The sequence below is a fragment of the Phascolarctos cinereus genome, unplaced genomic scaffold (assembly GCF_003287225.1).
Source record: "Phascolarctos cinereus isolate Bilbo 61053 unplaced genomic scaffold, phaCin_HiC Scaffold_1;HRSCAF=81, whole genome shotgun sequence".
Taxonomy (NCBI): domain Eukaryota; kingdom Metazoa; phylum Chordata; class Mammalia; order Diprotodontia; family Phascolarctidae; genus Phascolarctos; species Phascolarctos cinereus.
In genome coordinates this window covers 98,122,740-98,145,084 of record NW_027555514.1, presented here as the reverse complement: position 1 = coordinate 98,145,084, position 22,345 = coordinate 98,122,740, and the positions used below count along the sequence as shown (strand labels likewise).

Sequence of the window (22,345 nt, the reverse complement as noted above, 5' to 3'; positions counted from 1 at the left end):
ATCTCCTACAACAGAAGACATGAATGAGGAGAGAGGAAAGGGGGCAGGTTGAGAGTTTTACTTTGATCTATATTTTTACACAGAAATGAAGCAAAAATTTAAAAAAATATATATGATTTAAAATATTTATAACAGAGAATCCAGCAAGCAAATATTCCGTTGCTAGTAATAAGATGCCAGATACAAAAAGAAACAATCACTTCATAAGACATTCACACTGAAAATTATGTATACAAGGCAAATGTCTGATCATCCTAGCACAGTTAGCTGTCTCTGTTTCTGTATACTTATCAATTTATTTACTAAGGAGCCTGAACAACTAAGAAGTTCAAATACATAATAAAAACTGACATTCATAATGTCAACCCTACAGGCTAGTGAAGTACCTTATGAACCAAAGATTAAATCATAAAGTTTAAGTGTATACTTTTAGTGTTAAATTAATACATACTAAGTCAACATTTCCAGAACTATATTCTGCTTGGCAAATATAGTTTCGGTGAGCAAATTTAAATGCTATTTTAATATTAAAATTTAGAAAGGAAATGTAGCATCATAGCCATGGCTCACAAAATATCCCCTAATGACTGACTCAAAATCCTAGAATATGAAAACAGGCTTAAATTTCTTGCTTTCAAACTTCCTTACCCTTCCCTATATCAGAGAGGTATTACATACCCCCATTCTTACCTGAACACAATTCTGTCAAAATATTTTAAACACCGGGGGAGCCAAGATGGCAGAGTGAAAGCAGTGACTTGCTTAAGCTCTCCCCCAAACCCCTGCAAATATTCATAAAAAATGGCTCTAAACAAATTCTGAAGCAGCAGAACCCACAAAAAGACAGAGTGAAACAAATTTCCAGCCCAAGACAACCTGGATGATTGATCAGAAAGGTATATCGCGCAGAGCTGGGAGTGGAGCTCAGCACGGCGCGGGCACGCAGGCCGCAGAGAACCTGGAGCAAGCCTCAGAGGACTGAATCTCAGGCAGCTGTGGAGGTTTCCAGACTCCTCAATCCACCAATGCCAAAGGCAACTTAGAAGGTCAGTGGGAAAAGTCTTTCTGTCAGTGCTGAGAAAGGAAGGCGGGGTTTCAGCTCCATTCCCCAAGAGCTTGGCCCTGGGGGGCAGCTGCTTCCTAAGCTTCCAGCCCACAGGCTGAGGGGGAATCCAGTGGCTGATCAGAGAGGGATTGCAGGTATCTCTTTGCCAGTGCTGAGGCAGGAATCTCTTGCTTGGCTATGTTTAGATCTGGGTCACAGTTCTGGGCATCGGTGCTGGGGTGAGAGGGAGCGCTGGTGTGGTGGAGCTTGTAGTGGCTGTGGAGAGAAACCCCTCCTCACAGGTACAGGACAGAAAGGAGTACTTGTGGTCACAGGCCAGGAAAGGAGTCAACACCTCGCCCCTTATCATACCACCTTGCAAGAACTGAAAATTTATAGGTCCCTACAAGTATCTCTGAAAACAGCTGTAAAACCCCTGAAGCTTAGGACAGTACACTCTCCACATTGGAAGCACATTTGTACCTCAACAAAGAGTTTAAAACTCAAGTAATTGACCAGGATCATGAGCAAGCAATGCAAAAAGAGTCAGACTATAGTATCTTACTTTGGTGAAAAAGAAGATCAAAATATACAACCATAAGAAGACAACAAAGTCAAAGCTCCCACATCCCAAGCCTCCAAGAAAAATATGAATCAGTCCCAGGTGTTGGAAGAGCTCAAAAGGGATTTTGAGAAGCAAGTAAGAGAAGTAGAGGAAAAACTGGGAAGAGAAATGAGAGTGATGCAAGAAAATCATGAAAAACAAGTCAACAGCTTGCTAAAGGAGACCCAAAAAAATACTGAAGAAAATAACACCTTAAAAAATAGCCTAACGCAAATGGCAAAAGAGGTCCAAAAAGCCAATGAGGAGAAGAATGCCCTAAAAAAAAATTGGCCAAATGGAAAAGGAAGTCCAAAAGATTACTGAAGAAAATACTTCCTTAAAAATTAGAATAGAGCAATTGGAAGCTAGTGACTTTATGAGAAATCAAGACACTGTAAAACAAATCCAAAAGAATGAAAAATTAGAAAACAATGTGAAATATCTCATTGGAAAAACAACTGACCTGGAAAATAGATCCAGGACAGAGAATTTAAAAAGTATTGGACTATCTGAAAGCCATGATCAAAAAAGAGTCTAGACATCATCTTTCAAGAAATTATCAAGGAAAACTGCCCTGATATAGTAGAACCAAAGGGCAAAATAGAAATGGAAAGAATCCACAGATCTCCTCCTGAAAGAGATCCCCAAAGGAAAACTCCTAGGAATATATGGCCAAATTCCAGAGTTCCCAGGTCAAGGAGAAAATATTACAAGCTGCCAGAAGGAAACAATTCAAGTACTGTGGAAACACAATCAGGATAACACAAGATTTAGCAGCTTCTACATTAAAGGACTGCAAGGGCATGGAATATAATATTCCGGAGGGCAAAGGAGATAGGATTACAACCAAGAATCACCTACCCAGCAAAACTGATTATAATCCTTCAGGGAAAAAAATGGTCATTCAGTGAAATAGAGGACTTTCAAGCATTCTTGATGAAAAGACCAGAGCTGAATAGAAAATTTGACTTTCAAATACAGGACTCCAGTGGAACATGAAGAGGTAAACAGGAAAGAGAAATCATAAGAGACTTATTAAGATTGAACTGTTTACATTCCTGCATGGAAAGATGATATTTATAACTCATGAGACCTTTGTCAGTATCAGGGTAGTTGGAGGAAAAAAATTATGTATGTATAGATGATAGATGGATAGATAGATAGATAGATAGATAGATAGATAGATAGATAGATAGATAGACTGACAGATGGCACAGGGTGAGTTGAAGATTAAGGGGTCTTATCTGGAGAATAAAATTAAGAGATGAAGGAGGATTATACTCAGAGAAGAAGAAAGGGAGAGGTAGAATGGGGTAAATTATCTCACAAAAAATAACAAACAGAAAAGAAAAGTTTCTCACAGTAGAGGGGAAACAGGGGAAGGTGAGAGGGAATGAATGAATCTTATTCCCATAGGATTTGGCTTAAGGAGGTAATAACATACACATTCAATTCGGTATGGAAACCTGTCTTACCCTACAGGAAAATAGGGGGAGAAGGGGACAAGAGAGCAGGGGATGATAGAGAGGAGGGCAGATTGGGAAAGGGGTAATCAGAAGTAAATACTTCTGAGGAGGGACAGGGTCAAAAAAAGAATAGAATAAATGGGAGGGCAGGATAGGATAAGGGAAATAGAGTTAGTTTTTCACAACATGTCTACTATGGAAGTGTTTTTCATAACTGCACATGTACAACCTATATTGAGTTGCTTGCCTTTTCAATGAGGGTGGGTGGGGAGGGAGGAAGAGAGAAAATTTGAAACCTAAAAAGTTTTAAAAACATGTTTTAAAAAAAAAGTTTTCACATGCTACTGGGAAATAAGAAATACAGGAAATGGGGTTCAGAAGTCTATCCTGCCCTACAGGAAAATAGAAGGGGAAGGGGATAAGAGAAGGGGGGAGAGATAGAAGACAGGAGAGACTTGGGGAAGGGATATTAAGAATGCATGCCATCTTGGGGTGGGGGGAGGGGTGAGATGGGGCGAAAATATGGAACTCAAAAACTTGTGGAAATGAATGTTGAAAACTACAAATAAATAAATTTATATTTTAAAAAAATATTTTAAATACAAAAATATTGTAATACTCTATTACTTTGAGAAATGCTGCCCTAATTCTATAAAATGTATATATATGAAAGCCAGTTAGTCATTTAAAGTCTTTCATAATCTAGCTCCAACTCACCTTTCCAGCCTTATTACATTACACTGGTCCAAACTAGCCTCGTCAGATTCACACATGACCTTCACATATATCTCATTTCCATTCCTTTGCTCTGTCTGTCCTTTATGCTTAGAATGCCTTCATTCCTCACTTCTATCTGCTGGAATCCTTAGTTTCCCTCAAGATTCAGTTCAAAGTTAATGAAACTTTTCCTGATGCTATAGCTTTTACTGACCTTCTTATTACCTTACGTATACTTTATACATATACCTATATGCATACATGTTTTCTTCCCGACTGAGAAAACTCCATATGGAAGCAACTATTTCACTTTTGTTTTTGTGTCTCAAACACCTAGCAAGGGTGCCTGACACATGATTTAGTAAGTGCTTGTTGATTAATTCATACAGCTGGGTCCATATTAGTGTGAAAAACCAAATTCCCCTGAATTGGTAGCATGTATTCCAATTGTACTAGTAAAAGTTATAACTACGTAAAATATGGTAATTGGTTCCAATTCAATGGGAAAAAATGCAGAGCAACTTCAAACAATCCAATGACTTCAGAGAATTAGTTATTTGCCCTCATCAAAACCCAGGTAACATGCTTCTCAGAATTAATATTCATAAAACCTTTTTACAGGTATTCTTTAATTGAACTGACTCAGAACTCTGAGTTACATGCATAATAAAAGCTTTATAGAAAACCACAGCTGAGATAACTTGCACTGATAATGATTTTGCTGACAAAAACCTATTAAATATTTGTTTCACTAATTAGAAGAATATCACATGAAGGTATAACTTAAAGAAGCAATTGTAGAAAAGTCAGGTAAGATATGGATTTGAATCCTGCCTCTAACACTTCTAAGTTGTGCGACCATAGGCACGGCATTGAACTTCTCTAATCCTAATTTCCTTCATCCCTAAAATGAATATAATCAGAATAATATGCTTTTCTTTTTGTGTATGCATGTAGTAGCTTGGTTACCTTAAGCAAGTAATATTTTTAAATATATCACAGTTTCTACATTAAAGCCATTTTCCTCAGAAATTCAGTCTGTTTAAATAAAATTTTAAAATGCATGAAATATAAAGGCATATATTTGACCAGTCAATTTTAGTTTTATAGTAACAATAGGATATAAAAACAGTGTCTACAATATGTTTAAAAGGTAAACAGGATGGACAGAGCCAAGACAGCAGAACTCACAAAAGGACAGAGTGAAATAGTTTTCCAATTTAGAAGGTCAGAAGGAAAGGTCTGTTGCAGCTGGATGAGAGTGAAGCACAGGCTGCGCCAGCACAGGCTCAGCCCCAGCAAACCAGAAAGCAGGCCTGAGGATGAATGAATCAGCAGCACCGGCAGACATTAAGGGCTCACAACAACCAGTCAGAAGGATATTACAGGGGGTCTCTTTACTAGCATCGAGGCAAGATTCTTGCTTTACCCACACCTGGATCCAGGCTGCAGTCCTGGGTGGCAATCCGAGGAAAGAGGAGCACTAGCAAACTACAGCTTGCAGCTCCAGTGGAGTGGGGATTCTCTTCACAGTTCCAGGGCAAAAAAGAGTGTTGTGGAGCCAGTCAGGATTACAAGTTTTAGCAGCTTCTACATTAAATTCCAGAGGGCAAAGGAGTTAGGATTACAACCAAGAATCATCTACCCAGCAAAAATGAGTGTACTCCTTCAGGGGGAAAAAGTTGACATTCAATGAAATAGTGGACTTTCAAGCATTCTTGGTGAAAAGACCAGAGCTGCTTTTTGTGGTGGCCAAGAATTGGAAAGTGAGGGGATGCCCATCAATTGGGGAACGGCTGAACAAATCATGCTATGTGATCACGATGGAATACTATTGTGCTATATAAGAAATGATGAGTAGGATGCTCTCAGAAAAACTTGGACTTATATGAGCTGATGCAAAGTGAAATGTACTGTGTACAAAGTAACAGCAATATTGTAAGATGACCAGCTACAAATGACTTAGTTATTCTCAGCAATACAATGACCAAGATGACTCTTTGGGATTTATGATGAAAAATGCTATCCATCCCCAGACAAAGAACTGATGGGGTCTATACAGATTGAAGCATACTTTTTTTTTTTACTTTATTTATTTGGTGAGGCAGTCGGGCTTGCCCAGGGTCACACAGCTAGTTAAGTATCAAGTGTCTGAGGCTGGATTTGAACTCAGGTCCTCCTGACTGCAAGGCCAGAGCTCTATCCACTGTGCCACCTAGCTGCCTTTATTTTTCTCGAGCTTTTTTTTTTTTTTGCTCTATGTTTTATTTCACAACACAGCTAATATGGAAATGTTTTGCACATGTATAACCCATATTGAATTCTTGCCTTGTCAATGAAGGGGGTGGGGAGGAAAGGAGGCAATTTGAAACTCAAAGTTTTTAAAATGAAGTTAAAAAATTGTTTTTACATGTAATTGGGGAAAAATAAAATACTGAACAAGTTCAAAATTTTTTTAAAGGCAATTGGGGTTAAGTGACTTGCCCAGGGTCACACAGCTAGTAAGTGTCAAATGTTTGGTCTGAGGCCAAATTTGAACTCCTGACTTCAGGGCCAGGGCTCTGCACCACCTACCTGCCCCAAAGTGTTTCTTAAAATAAAAGGTAAATAGGCATTGACGTCTTTTACAGAAGAAATTGGAATGCTTACATTCTGCCATTAAAAATAATCAGGAATTTATCTTCATTCATATATATTCAGTTCACGTACCATCTTATTCCTGCAATATGCTATTTATGTATGTCCTTGCTTCACCTAATTGCTTCCTACACTATTAATTTTCTCTTAAGATTACCATATCTTGGCCTGTGTTGGTCTGAACAACACAGATTTATTACCTGGGTCCCAACTTCCCAAAGCTTCCACAATCATGGCATCACTGTGTACTCTGTATCCCTCATGGGCTTAGACGCTGGCACATCAGTTGATATTTCACTATTTTGCCAGTTCTGCCAAAATATTTGCAAGATGCAGTATTTATTTTCTAAATCAACAGTCTTGTCAATGACTGCAGCACAGAAGTTCCTACAGCCCGAGTGAGACTTCATTGCCAAACTTCACCACACTACAGCCATTCACAATGAAACAAGGTAGTCTGCCTGGGGGTGGGGTCACTTAATTCTATTCCTCACTGGATCTCAGAAGAAATAGTGAGAAAGCCAGTCTAGGTCCACTGAAACAAATAACCTCAACCCATGTCTGACACTCACCACTTCAAGGGAAGGGAAGGGAAGTGAATAAGCACTATATAGTGTTAAATATCTGCTAGGCACTGTGTCAAGTACATTCTTACAAAACTTATCTCAACTGATCCTCATAGCAACCCTGTAAGATAGATGTTATTAGTATCCCCATTTTAGAGTTGAGGAAATTGAGGCAAATAGAAGTCAAGTGACTTGCCCAGGGTCACACAGCTAATAAGTGTCTGAGGATAGATATGAACTCAGATCTTTCTGACTCCAGGCCCAGCACTCTACCCAACAGCTACATCTATAGCAAGCAACAGAAAGTTCATAACACTACCACCACCATCCCCCCAACTCCACCTCCTTTATAAGGTAGGCACAGAGATTTGATATTGGCTCTTTGAGAAAGATTCCACCATCCCTTATGATTCTTTCTAACTCTAAGAGGCTAATGACACTCTTAGGGACCACACCATTGTTAGAATGAAAAGAGACACAGGATAAAATTTAAGTGTTCGCTTTGTCAATATCAATTCCCTATGACGATAACAGGTAACATTTACACAGTACTTACTATGTGCCAGGCACTGTGCTAAGTGCTTCACAATCATTATCTCATTTGATCCTCACAACAACCCTGTAGATGTAGATACTATTATTATCCCTATTTTACAAATGAGGAAACTGAGGCAAACAGAGATTAAGTGACTTGCCCAGGTCACACACTTAATAAGTGTCTGAGGCCACATTTGAAATCAGGTTTTCCTGACTCCAGGACAGGCACCATATCCAGCGTATCACCTAGTTGCTTTGTAGCTGGCCAATCTAGATTTTTGCCAATCATCTCTTTAGTAATCCAAGGAATGAATTCAAGCTCATTAGAGGAAATTCCATTCTCTTCTCTGTTTTGAAAATTGGGACGTTTGTCCTCTATCTTTGTGATACCCTTTCCATGAGTTTTCAAAAACCAGTGATGAAGGCTCAACAACCACGTGCCAGAACTTTCAGGACCCAAGGATGTAGCTCTCTGTAGTTCCAGGCTAGGTGACTTGAATACCTCCAGGGCAGAGAAGTGCCCCCTCACTATCACCTTTCTTATCTTGGCTGTGTCAACTCTTTCCTATTAGTCATTTTATTCTGTCACTTCTAATAAAAAGTTCAATTTGATAGTATATTACTTTTTATGTGTAATCTCCATACCACGAGTACACTTTCCATCTGACTCCACAATATACCTTCTCTGCTTTAATCCCTTCATTCTTGTCCCTCCTGTTGTAACCTTGGACTCTAACCCTGGGTCCATCAGCTCTGGTAGATGAGATTTTCTTTTATCTTGCCAGGGCCTGGGTCTTCAGAACACTCCCCTATCAACTCTCAATCATGCCACAGCATATATCTTCTTCCCCAACTCCCAATAAAAATTTGGGAATTTTTATGTGATATGTTCTCCCCCCCACCTACTTCATTAGAAACTAATCTCCTTGAGTGCTCTCCTGTTTGCCTCTCTTTACATAATCAGCTCTTAGCAAATGCTTAGCATATAGTAAGTACTTAAATAAATGCTTTATTTATCTTCAGAGCAGCTATGTGGTGCAATGGATACAGGGCTAGCTAGCCCTGGACTCAAGAAGACCTGAGCTCAAATTCGGTTTCACTTACTAGCTGTGTGACCCTGGGTAAGTCACTTAACCCTATTTGCCTCAGTTTCCTCATGCGTAAAATGAGCTAGAGAAGGAAATGGCAAGCCATGTTACTATGTTTGCCAAGAAAACCCCAAATGGGGTCATGAAGACTTGGACACGACTGAAACAAGTGAACAACAAAATCTATCTTTGGATGGATGGAAGCTGAGATCCAAACAAGGAACTTAGAAATGAACTTAAGAAGGCAGTATCATGATTGTCCAGCCACATCATAAAAGTCTCTTTAACCCAATGTGCCTAGAATATTACAGAATGAAATGGAAAGGGCATGAAGTCAACTGGTCCAACTTCTGAAGCATGAAGCCCCTCTGAATTCAGTGTAGGGATCTTTTCTACAATTCTTCAACCAATTCTAAACCTACTTAATGGTGCTATCATGTAGTCCTAACTGTCCTATCTCTTCTTTCTCATCTTGCCTACAAGGATATCAGGACTGTGTCAAATGCCTTGCAGAAATCCAAGTAAACTAATGTTTATGGTATTCCAATGGTCTGCCAGCCTGGCAATCCTGTCACAAAGAGAGGTAAATTTAATCTAGCAAAAATTGTTCTTAATAAACCCATAATGGTTCATAATGATCATAACTTTCTTTTTCTAAGTGCTTACAAAGAGACTTTAAACCTTCCTATCATTTTTTCTACAAATCAACTTCAAGTTCACTGGTCTAGTTTGAAGCTTCTACCTCTTTGCCTCTTTGAAAACCGAAATATTTTTAAAGTCCTGTTTCAAGTACTCTTTTACTCTCCATGTGCCTGAAGGACCTTTATAACTGTCTCTCCTTGAGTCTGAATTTAGCTCTTTTGTTTTACCTATCTTTTGAGGGGAGGAGAGGTGAGAGAGGGAAAAAGGAAGGAAGGAAAGGAAGGGAGAAAAGAATGGAAGGAGGGAAAAAGGAAAGGAAGGAAGAAGAGAAAGGAAAAGGAAAGGGAAAAGGAAAAGAAAAGGAAACAGAAGTTAAGTAGTTTCACCTTCCCTGCATTGCTACTTTCCCATTTCTCCTTTTCCCCTAGACTTTCCCCTTCCTTCTCTTGCCCCTCAAATATTTTAGAGCTTTTCTATGTCCTTAGATTTTATCAAAAAACAAGTCAAATTTAGTTTTAGGTAGTCTATACTGTACTCAAAGGATTCTGACATTCTTCTACGTTTATCTTTAGTCACCTGCCCTCCCATTCATCTCCTGCATATACAATAAGCTCACTCTTGGACACCTCTCCCTTAGCTTCTTTACTAGGATCAGTCATACCTATATATATCATCATGACTTCATTCTTGAGAGCCTCCTATTCTCCTATCATTCATAAATCAGGCATTTATAAGTGAAGACTCTTGGTATACGTCCTTGGGTACTCTATGGGCTTTGGATGTCATACATCAGCTTAAATAGGTATTTGCAATGAAAATTACTTAGGTCTCCAGAAATTTGACAGACTGTATTAAGGTATGCTGAACAGCACATTGCTGTCTTTCTTGCCAGTAACTGTGAGGCATCAAAAACCTTATTAATTATTTCCATTATTTATATTTTATGTATCTATAAATAATGGAATTGTCATGAAAGAAAATTCTCAACAGCAAAGGAAATAGTAATGTTAGTCTTATATAATATTTTTATTAACTATTTTCTCTCATTCACTACATAGAATGAACAAATGTTGAAGTAACCTGAAATTTCTTTTGAAAACTCAGCAGAAACTGATTAATTGTAAGGACGTTAGCATACTAGTAAAAACTCCCCAAAAACTCGCATTAATCAAATCCAGCCCAAGTAATAATCATGCTCTGCATTTTTATAACACTATTTATTCTGTAAAATGCCTCCACTCATTTTATCTTTACCTCTGCGGTGAAGTGGATAAAATACGTAACAGATGAGGAAACAGACTTAGAGATTACTATATCAAGCTGACTTAGTAGAGAAAACTGAACCAGGAGTCAGGAGATCTGAGTTCAAGTTTAACTTTTACCAATAACTGTGACACTGAGCAAATCACTCAACTTCTCCGGGGCTGTTTAACTATCTGTAAAATTAGGGGGTTACACTAAGTGATCTCTAGAGCTCCCAGTAGTGAGTTCCTTCCTGGGGCCAACATTTGGGAGATGGGTCCAGGCCATGATTCATTTCCCTCCCAGCCACACTTCTGACTCTCCAGACTTCACCACTATATTCCTCTGGGTATCTCCCCTTAACTTCCCTTTCTGCTCCTTGTAATGTGCTATTTTCTCCCATGCAATTCCTTAAGGACACAAGGTTTTTTTTTCCTTTTTGCTTGTTATCTGTATCCCCAAACCAAATCTTGACTCCACCTATAACCATGTTTGATGCAACACAATGGAGAACCACATACCAGTCAACAGCAGCATACCATTAGGTACTAAGAAGTCCACAATGCTCAGGGGGTAGATTCAATCTGCTGAATGAGTTTGTTGTCAGATTTAAAGGGAACAATGAAGCTTATGTGGGGCCTCATTCTATCTAGCCAACCAATGACGCACCACTCTCTTTCACCCTGGCCATCTCTTAGCTTACACTGACTACTGCTACCATACCCTTGGAGTAGACTTCCAGAAAGTAAGCCTTCAAATTCCAGCATGGATGTACGGATGGTAAAACCTCACTAAACTGAGAGCTGAGAGACCTGACTATGTTTTTTCAGCCTCTACCAAAATAAGACCCTACTACCCAGAACCTCTGGTTCTGAAATCAATCAAATCAACATTACCACAGCGGGTAGAAAGGACATTGTAAACTGACTGCCAGATTATTCCACTCAACATCTCTTTGACTTTCCAAAACCAAAACAGCAGCTTTAAGAGGAAGCATGCTGGAGTAGTGGATAGAGTGCTAGGTTTAGCTTGAGGAAGACCTGAGTTCAATTCCAGCCTCAGGTACTTGCTAAATTTGTGAAACTAAGCAAGTCACTTAACCTCTTTGACTCACTTTCCTCAACTGCAAAATGAGAATAAAGATAGCACATACCTTGCAAGGTTGCTGTGAGGATTAGATAAAATACTCTTTGCAAGGCTCTTAGCATACTACTTGGTATGTAGTAGATATCACATAAATGTTTAATTCCTCATCCTTACATCTTCCCCAAACACCCTTTCCTAACCACCACTCCCCTAAATGTGTGGTCTCTCCTGTTAACACGTAATGCCCTTGACGGCAGTCTGTCTAGCTGTTTTATGTGTATCCCCTGCACTTTGGTGCACATAGTGCATTAGCCAGTGCACACAGTAAGCACTTAATAACCTTTCATTCATGGATTCATTCATTCTACTGGCTTTAATACTGCACTACTGATTTGGTACGTAATGCCCCAAACCCTTCCAGCTGGTAATATTAATCAACCAGACCCGAGAAGTCATTGCTATAAGAATTTTAGGAGTATAGCCTTCTCACATGATTTATGTATGCTTCCCTGTCTCCCACCAAGGCACTCTATTCCTGCTGCCTAACCTGCTAGGCTGACTACACCAGTCACTAGAACTGAGGGGGCTATAATCCTACCTAGATCCACAAGGGAGATAAATAGAAGATGGCAATTCAATTATTAGCTAATGTTACTTGGACTATGTTGCACTCCTGAATTTTTCCAATGGTTTATGAAACAACATGAAGATATCCTAATTGATTCCCAAGATCCTAACCAATCTTCCTCCTTGCTATTAAACAGTCATCCAAAGTCAGCAAATTTAGAGCTGTAACAGTTTAAGTTAAGTGAGAACTGCCTGGAATCTTTAGAGCATGTTAGTGTTTCAGAATGGGGAAGGGGGGAGAGATGAGAGGGAAGACAATACAGAATAAATGAACCTATGACTCCTACTTATAGTTTGGTTGCTGTTTCAGTGTGGGACTTCGTTTCAAACAAAAGTCCTATAAAATATCTTCAGTGAGTCCTCCTAACTATTACCACTAGTTTATTCCTCAGTTTTGAAGGCTGCCCATATCTCTCACTGATATGCTGACATACCCAAACACATACCAATGGAAGTCCGTAATAGAAATCAATTTCAAAGAAGTGGCCACTGAGGCTTATAATCCCAACTATCAGGGAGGCTGAGGCTACTGAATCTCTTTAGCTCAGGAGTTCTGCACAGCAGTACACTATACCAATCAGGTGTCCACACTAAGACCAGCTTCAATAATGGTAAGCCCTCAGAAAGCGAATGGGAGAGTAGGCTGCCTGGGTCAAAGCTCCCCTGGCAATCACAACAATCAATAGTGGGATTGGGTCTTAAAAACTAATACAATGGAGGCAACTAGGTAGTGCAGTTGATAGAGTACCCACTCTGGAGTCAGGAGGACCTGAGTTCAAATTCAGCCTCAAACATTTAACATTTACTAGCTGTGTGACCCTGGGCAAGTCACTTAACCCCAACTGCCTCACCAAAAATAATAATAATAATACAATGAATTTAGTATATGCTTTAAAGAGGAAAAAAAAGAGGAAAATGTCATAAAGAGAGATTAGTGGTTTCATATACAACGATCTTTTTCTGTTTGATGCATACAGAATTATGTTAAGTGTTATTTGATAAGTCTAAAGAAGAACAAAAAAATTTTTTTTAATTGTAGTCATATGGTTCCCAGCCCCCAACCCCCACTAACCTTCCTTGCTCAAAGCCCTCTATCATCAGCAAGAAAATCAGTTGACCCACACCACAGCTCTACCTTTGGGCCCAGCCAAGTGAGACGCATAAACTATTTCAAAGTGTTCCTCAGAACACACAGTACCTATAAATGTGTTTCAGAAGGAATTTTTATGGTTCTGCCTCAAAGTACAAAACTTAGAACAAACCCTCCCCTTCTTCCAGGTGGGGAAAAAATGAGTATTGTTTTCTAATTTGCTTTTAATTAGCATAAAAATACAGACACATAAAATTAATTCAGGATCTTAGATATACATAGGCCAGCTTAGGCAATGAAACCTTAACTTGTAAATTCACTGATTTCCCAAGCAGTAAAATTTTCAAATTTAGTGCTAAATTAGTTTGGTTTGCTGCCTGGAGTAATCCAATGTAAGTTATGGTTACCTGTACTGAATCTTCCTGACACACAAATCTGTATGCCATATAAAAGCTTTTGATATTTTGTAAGAATATACTTTTTAAACACCATTCACTTTGTAGTACTAAGTAAAAACTAGACTACCCTCTGAAATTCAGGCAGTCATTTTCAATGTTCAATTATCCTTTTTTTAATAGCATTTCATCTATGCTATTTCTTGTGACTGCGAAGAGGATAAATCTTAAAATGTAAGATGCCTATGCCAAGAAACTTTTAAGTAGCCATGAAACTTTGCTAGCTTGGCAGGAATATTCAATTTGCATATTTTCAGTTATTTTGCTTCATGAACCAAGCTGTCATTTTTAAATGTTATTATGAATGGATATGATGCTATAGAGTCAGCTGATAACACTCATTAACACAGGAATCATTAGCACAGGAACAGTTTATCTGCAACATTTTCCAATCTGATCACCATCTTTTTCTAAAGTAATGAGAAGAGGTATGGGAAGTATGAAACCAGGCTAAAAGTTTGGGGCTAAAACGCTAATGCAAATGAAAACAAATCAAGCCTAGCTTGAAACCACCAAGCTCTAGAATTCTAGGACCTCTGCATACAGTTGCTCCCTCTACCAAGATTCAACAGGTTCCACTGAGAAGTTGCTGTGATTGTCAAGGCAGATATGAGTCTCTAGAGAAGAAAATGGGGAGCTTCAAAGCCCCTAAGCCAGGGGGAATTAACCTTTTCTTTGAGTCATGGACTCTTACTAGAGAAGTCTGATCAAGTCTATGGACTCCTCCTTCTAATAAGATACAAAGCTTAATCAAGAAAATAAATGAGTTATCATAATATTATTTTCTTCAAATCAAATTCCTGAACCACAGATTGAGAACTCAGAGGGCTAATCTAACAAAAGTAGTCCAAAGGTTACTACCATTTTTGCAATCTGTATCTTGCAGCCAAATCTATTGTAATATAAAACACTAGGAACAGCTACAGCCTTAACTTAAACCCAACCTACCCATACTGAAGCAACTTCAAGAACTTCTGAGAAAAGAAAAACACAGCAAGGTTGAATAACTTGCCTCAAGCTATTCAGCCAATCAGGAGGTGATATGTATTAAACAAGTAAGCACACATTAAACAACCAGGAACTTCTTGCTCCATTCTGGGACTGAACAAAAACAAGCTTTGAGACCTTGTTCCCTAGGAGCTTAAAAACAGGTAAGTGTTGGTCACATGAACAACAAAATAAAAAACACAACAAAATATGGGAATGAATAATGAAGTATTATGTATATCTTATTCTAAACACACTCATCTACACAAAAACATGGACAAAAGCCCCTCAAGGCAAGGATGGGTAGCAATCTGCACACAGCACAGAATGACCACATAGCCACTCAAGTGTTAAAGTACAGATCATAGAGGCATAGGAGCATAAATTTAGAACTGAAAGGGACCTTGGAGGCTACTGAATCCAACCCTCTCATTTTACAGGTGAAGAGACTGAGGAATTGAGACGTTGTTAAGTGGCTTGTCCAGAGATACACAGCTGTTAAGTGTTTGAGATGGGATTTTGAACCCAGAGCTTCATGATTTCTAACCCTGGGCCTATCCATTAGCCACTGACGAACACAATGCATTTTAGGAACTAGTGACATACTTTTGATCAGGGAAACAGCCACTCAAATTGCTTGGAAAATCACAATCCAACTACAATCCTTCTGATGTTGGGTAGAACAATTAGGTAGGCCTCACCATCAGTCACAAGGCTTTTTAGACATACAGGGAAGCTGCCAGTGCACCTTAAGAATTCCTGGACTTTTTCATTCAACTTTATTCAGTCATAAGGACCAGCAGACTTTCCACCTGTCCTGTCAATGAAATTCTCCTATATGTGGTCTCCCCTAATTAGAATGAGTTCCATGAAAGCAATTTTCTATTTGTATCTTTATTGCTTAGCAACAGTCATATTTAGCAAATGCTTCTCCATTTCACTGCCCAGGGACAAGAGAACTTACATGAGATTTTGTGGCCAGTATCCACAAAGGTCCATTCAACTAGGATTTAAAAGGTGCTGCTGCTGAGCAGGGCCACTGAGAAGTAAAGTGAGATCTAACTGTTGTCTACATAGAGATTATGAATAAGAGCCATGAAAGCCCTGTCCACACAAAGTGCTGAGGCTGAAATGACAGAGATAGGTACTTTCCAAAGGTAAGTAGACCATGCCACACACTACCAAAATCATATACAAACATACCCTGAGGCTTTCTGTCCTTATAGAATCCAATATCCCTATAAAACCTATATTTTTCAGGATACAAATCCCAAGGTATGTCATATTCAGAACACTCATTAAAAAAAAGAATTTCCTTCCTGGGTCATATGATTCTGACAGTGGCACCATGGGATACTATGAGAAGCACAGTTGCTCTCCTTGACGCCAACCACAATGGCTAGAGGTAACCTAAAACATTGTGACTTTTCCTCAACACTACTGAGCTACCATACTTTAATTACTTTAAGCTCCATTCACAAATTCATCTTGTGGAGTATTCCAGGAAACAGCTAAAATACAAGACTGGAGCTCTGGAGGGAAGAGTAAGTTAAGAAAAGAAAGAGGAGCTAGATGGTAAGGCTATTCTTAGCTTGGGGTAGAAAATCTCATCTTCAGAGACCAGAGGAAATGAAGAGATGGATAAGGCCATAGAGGGATTCTGGGAAGTAGAAAAGGGGAGATAAGGCAATTCACAGCATCGGATTTAGGGCTCAATTTCTTAAACAAAGTAGGAGGTTAAGTAATCTGCTAAAATTGACCTAAGGCTAAAGGAGATCTCCAAAAGAGAAATTAGAAAGTCAATAAGGTTTATTAAGGCTTATCATGATTGCAAAAGCAAGGGCCCAATTGAAGCTAAACTCCAAAAATGTGTAGTAGGTCCAATAAAGACTGTTTTATTATTTCATACTTGACTGGTCAAGAAGAGGAGTCAAGTAGGTGAATAGTGAGATTCATCACTCAAGACAGGGAGTTTAGCAGAGATGGTGAAAATTCAAGGACACAGAAGAGACCATTTCGAAATGACTAACCATTAACTTGAGTTTGGTTAGAGAGACAAGGGAAGCCAGAACAAGAGGTGAAAACTGCAGCTTGTTCAGGGCAGGGATTACTTCATTTTTGGTTTTGTATTCTCAGAGAGGTAATGGTGCAGAGTGGATGGAAAGCCAGCCAACCCAAGTTCAACCCAAGGTGGAAGCCTTTGGCACATACTGGCTGAGTGACCCTGGGCAAGTCACTTAACCAATCTGAAGAAGATATCTGATCATGTAATAAGTTAAAACTTAATAAGCACAAATGTAAAGTCCCACCCAAAAAAAAAACCTGTTTCTAATTAGCTATTAAGTACAGGATGGGGATGAACAGTCAATCATGTTTTTTGTTGTTGTTCAGTCTTTTCAGTTATGCCCAATTCTTTGTGACCCCTTTAAGGTTTTCTTGGCAAAGATACTGTAGTGGTTTGCCATTTCCTTCTCCAGCTTGTTTTACAGATGAGGAAACTGAGGCAAACACAATTAAGTGACTTGCCCAGGGTCACATAGCTAGTAAGTGTTTGAGGCCAGATCTGATCTAAGAAAGGGTTTTAGTAGAATATAAACTTAATGTGAATCAATAATGTAATATGTAACAGTCAAAACAACAAATGAGGTTTTAGACTAAATTAACAAAAGCTTAGGGCCCAGCATGAAGGAGGTGATTGTCTAGCATACTCAGGTCAGACCACAGTGGAACACCTTTTCCTATTCTAGGCACCAGAATTTAGGGGAGACACTGAGAAGTTATAGTATATCCACAAAGGAGTACAAGTTCTAGAAACCACGTCTGGTTTAAAAGAACCATTTTAAAGAATTGCTTAAGCTGAAGAAGAAAAGACTGGGAACAGAGAGAGATCATGACTGCTGTTTCCATATATTTCAATGTCGTATAGGAGAGATGGCCCACATTTTTTGTTCTGCAGAGACACGGAGAACAGAACTTCAGGCAATAGTAGAAGGTATAGGAAAGCAAATTTCACAAGACGAAGACTTCTCAATATAAACACTTCACAAACCACAAAAGCTGCTGCAAAACAGTCAATCCCCAAATTTATTAAACAGCTATCAAGAACCCAACATTATGGTAGACCCTGGAGATAGAAAGACAAAAAAAACAGTTCCTAGCCTCAAGGTGCTGACATTCTCACAATAAAAGTAGAGCAGGCAACCTGGAGTCACTCTAGTAATGAAGGAAAGGCTGGACGAGTGCCCAGGATATTATAGAAGGGCTTCAAGTTACAGTTGGATTAGATAACCCTGAGGTCCCTTCTAATGCTGAAATCAATCTATATATTAACAATAATATATTTCTGAATCAGAAAAGGGGAATAATCAGCCAAAGGACTAATAAAAACAAAGTTTGACCTTCAATTATGCTACTAATATCTGTAGGGGATTGGCACAACACAAATCTTTGCAGATTCCTTTTAGGCTGGCAGCCCAATTTTTTAAATAGTACAGACTTTTAATGAACCTAAAAATGGGCCCCAGTTACCACAGGAATAATTAAAGACCTTATTGGATCTCTCAGCTAAGGAACTAAAAGAGGATGTATTATCTCCAAAGATGTTAGAATAATCCCAATTGGAGGGTAGGCACCAATTGTTCCTATATTGTTTACACAGGTAAACAGCTCAGGCTTCTCCCCTGTATCTTCTCAATACTTAAAAATTAAATAAAAAGCTATTGCCCAATAGCTTTCAAGAATGTAGCAGAAAAGGGGCAGCTAGGTGGCATAATGGATAGAGCACCGGCCCTGAAATCAGGAGTACCTGAGTTCAAACCTGGCCTCAGATCAAATACTTGACACTTACTAGCTGTGTGACCCTAGGCAAGTCACTTAACCCCAATTGCCTAAAAAAAAAAAACAAAAAAAAAAGAACGTAGCAGAAATTCAAGTTTAAAAGTAGTTATCAAGTGCACATTATGTATAAGGTCTAGTGATAAATGATGAGGGGGGATACATAGGAGAATAAAGTTCCTGCCCCTGAGTTTAGCTTGCAAACTAGAAGACTAAGCAAAACAATCTCCAGGCCTTATCCACACCAAACAAGGGTACTGACCTTTTAGTCTACAAGGTCAGGATGCAAGAAGGAGTGGCCTAGAATGAATTCACACACACACACACACACACACACACACACACACACACACACACACACACACACACACACACACACACTTCCAGTCCAGTGGCAAAGTTGGTTATAATGCCACAGAAGTGGGTGGAAGTTCCTAGTGAATGTGCAAACTAATGAGGATGAAGCAGATAGAATGCGAAAGGATCTTTGTGGGATTAAGAGTCTAGGGTGAGCCAGGTCCAACAGTGAAAAGAATATCAAGTAGGCTAATTAGGTGATCAGGGTGGGTTGAGGTGGGCCAGGTAGCTGGGGAGGCTGCAGAGGGCTCCAGTGATCTGGGCTGCTGAAATGTATGGGAAAATTCAGGGCCTGGGTTGCTTTCAAAGACATGGTTTTTTAGGGGTCCAGGTCCCATCATCCCATTATCTACCATAGGTAGATTAGAAAGGTTCTTGAGGGTAATAGTCACTCTAGAAATATCCTAAGAAAAGGTTAACACTGTCCAGCACTGGCAGGTTAAATGTTGAATTGGCTACTTAAAAAAAAAAAATCCAAACCAAAATGATTTTAGACACTACGGTTAAAAGGCAATGGTGATATACTGGATGAAGTAGTTCTTTTATAAAGTTAATTTTCAGTTCCCTATTTTTTATATTCAGAAACCCATTCTTGGGTTTTCTGTTTTAATCTTTTCACCATTCTAAAGATCCTGTCTCTTTGCTCTACAGGCCTCCCAACAACCTCTGACCAAAGGCAATATAACTCTAACCTCGTGATTGACTGTATCCTGACTCCACAGGAATGTCCAAGCTCTCCTTTCATGCTATGTTCTGAAGAATCCCAGAATCAATCCCAAGCAGAGTTGATTCATGTTTATGCATTACCAACGAACACCTAACAATGTAAATGGTTAACACTTACATGTTTAGGCTTTTGAGTCCCTGACTACACATTACCAATACATTCCACTAGAATGAAACCAATAGACTTTTGTAGTAGCAAAATATACACATGGTTATGTGATATATAAGGTGGGTATTCATCATTTGGGAAACATCTGAACAAATTATGGCATATGAGCTAACTGTAAGAAATGAATGGCAATGAGGTATTCAGAGAAACTTGGAAAGACTTGTGCGGTCTCACACAGAGAGAAAAAAGCAGAATCAAGAGAATAATATACAAGCTGGCCACAATAACACACAAAGGAAACAACACTAAAAGACATCAGAATTCAGATCAAGGAAATAGCCAATCTTGATTCTGGAAGACTGATAATGAAGCCAGAGAAACTTATTATATTGCACTGTTAAGGGAAACTTCTCTGCATTTACACATTTTATCTTTTCCCTAAGATGAAGTAATACAAAAAGTTCAAGTACTCCTTGAAAAATCACTGACTGGACGAAAATATTCAAAGATTGGTTTTGGTCAAGAACTTTGGTCACTAAAAGATTACCAAGATTCAATTTGCTTACAAAAAAACCCGGAAGAGGGAAAGTAAACATTTTTAAAACAGTAGCCCAAAAATATTTAGATTTATGTAACTAAGGAAATAGAAAGTGAATAAATATACAAGAAAGGGCAACTAACTGATAAGCAAGAATTAGCATTCCTTAAGCTGCAAACATCAATTCCTACTTAGAAGGAAAAAAGCTTCAGAATTTTGGCAGAAAAGGTGATTGACTTTGTTTACTATAAAAGCCCTGTCTGTCCAATTTAAACCGTGGTAAATAGAGCGCTTAGAAAAATAAAAAATGCTTAGAAAATGGAGCATATGGAGGAGCACCAAACTGTTTACAAGGGTAATCTTGGTCACATTCCTGGCTGGTAAAGTCTAACAATTTTTAGCATTACAAAGTAAACTACCTTAATTTTCACAAACAACTGAACTGTGGTGCTGAAATGCTTTACAAAAACAAATAAGTCTGTCCAGAAACTTCAAACAAAGCTTTTTGGAATTAGGAGCAAGGAACCATAAAAATTACTTGCTGTAAGTGCATACTGGCTTCTTTTATAAAATAAGACTTTCTGCCTAGGGATTCAGCCACTGGAATTTTTTTCCATATATTAATAGATGATACTGAAGTTGGCTCTAAGGCATCCTTGAAACAATGCCAAATGCTGTTTCAAAAGGCAAAAGCCAATCAGAAACCTGTGCCATTATTCCTAAAACTCTCCAATAAAAAATGCCATTTCCCATAGCTAACATTTTTAAACCTATAAAATCAAAACCTAAAAAAAAGGCCCGTTCAAGGAGACTGCAGCCTGCTGAGTTTTCACAAGCTCAGATGCAATCATTCCATGTGCTGAATTCAAAACCCTGTTCAATCTTTATAAAAACTTCACTTGCACATCAACAGATGCTCGTGTATGAACGTCTTCGGAATATGCTTTCGAGCTGTTATTTTGCTTTGCCGTCTATCCCCCCAAACTGTTGCAAACATAGGGAGTAAATCTGTTCACTAAACCTCAAACCCAAATGGTCTGATGTGCTTGCTACCACCTTGACTACCCGAGTTAACGTCTGGGGACGAATCAATGACTTTATAAAATAGGGAAACAGGTACAGTACCAGCGGGCAGCAGGCATTCCAGCGGGGTGAAGACATGCTCCATGTCAGATTATTGGCTTCTGCCTTAAAAACATAAAAAAAAAACAACCAAATCACTTGGTTAGACTTTCTCTTTGCTACGTGAAACGGAAAAGCCCAGAGGGCAGACGCCGATTGGGGAACATGATAGCCCCGGGAGGCGAGTGCTTTGGCTGGGGTGGGGGGAAGGGGGGTCGGGATCGCCTCCCACACAGCCCACTTGGGCTCACGCGCGACCGGCGGAGCGCGCGTACCCTCACTGCGAACCCGCAAGGAGGACTGCAAAGGGGAGGAAGCAGGACAGCAGCCCCCACGTGGAGATAGCTGGGGGATGTGCATAAATGGAGAACGTAGGCTTTCCTGCCTTCATCCATCACCCCTTGGAAGAAAGACTTAGGAGTGGGGAGAAGGTGGAACTGGGGAGATGGTGAGAACCGCAGCCCCTATGCCTCCCCACTCCCCCGCCCGCTATGATGCAGCCGCAGCTGCGCCGCCCGCGCGCACGCACGGGCCGGCGTCCCACTTACACAGCTGCTGGAAGAGCCACCCGCCAGGCGAGGCAGAGAGCAATTAAGTAACTAAGAGCAAAGGCAATCGACTGCTCGGCGCTCGACCACAAAGCCTCCGGAGCCTTTCCGACCAAGGCTGCTAAAGTAGGAAGAAGCAAAGGCCCCGCCCCCTAGCCGGGCGCGCGCAGCGCCTCCTCACCTCCCCGCCCCTCGTGGGGAGGAAAAGGGGAAGAAGGGGGAGGAGCAGAGCCGTGAAAGTGACCTGGGAGCTTCCAGCCCGGGCCGGAGCTGCGGGGTGCTAGCTGCGGAATGTTATACACTGTCAGAACCTGTAGGGTCC

At 39.7% G+C, this 22,345-nt stretch overlaps 1 protein-coding gene across 4 annotated transcripts in view; it reads right to left on the bottom strand.

Annotated features, from left to right (window-relative positions):
• Window positions 1-22,125, bottom strand: part of TPK1 (thiamin pyrophosphokinase 1) — a 475,657-nt gene extending 453,532 nt beyond the window's left edge. Inside the window, exons 1-2 of one of the 4 annotated variants that reach the window (XM_020998083.2) lie at window positions 22,024-22,125; window positions 21,479-21,541 (exon numbers count right to left, since the gene is read on the bottom strand). In XM_020998083.2, the coding sequence (XP_020853742.1) occupies window positions 21,479-21,521 (43 nt within the window). In that variant the 5' untranslated portion in view covers window positions 21,522-21,541; window positions 22,024-22,125. Of the gene's footprint in view, window positions 1-21,478; window positions 21,989-22,023 lie in introns of those variants that run through there. The other 3 variants (XM_020998084.2, XM_020998085.2, XM_078153110.1) reach the window with 3 other exon arrangements.
• Window positions 22,126-22,345: the final 220 nt, after the last annotated feature.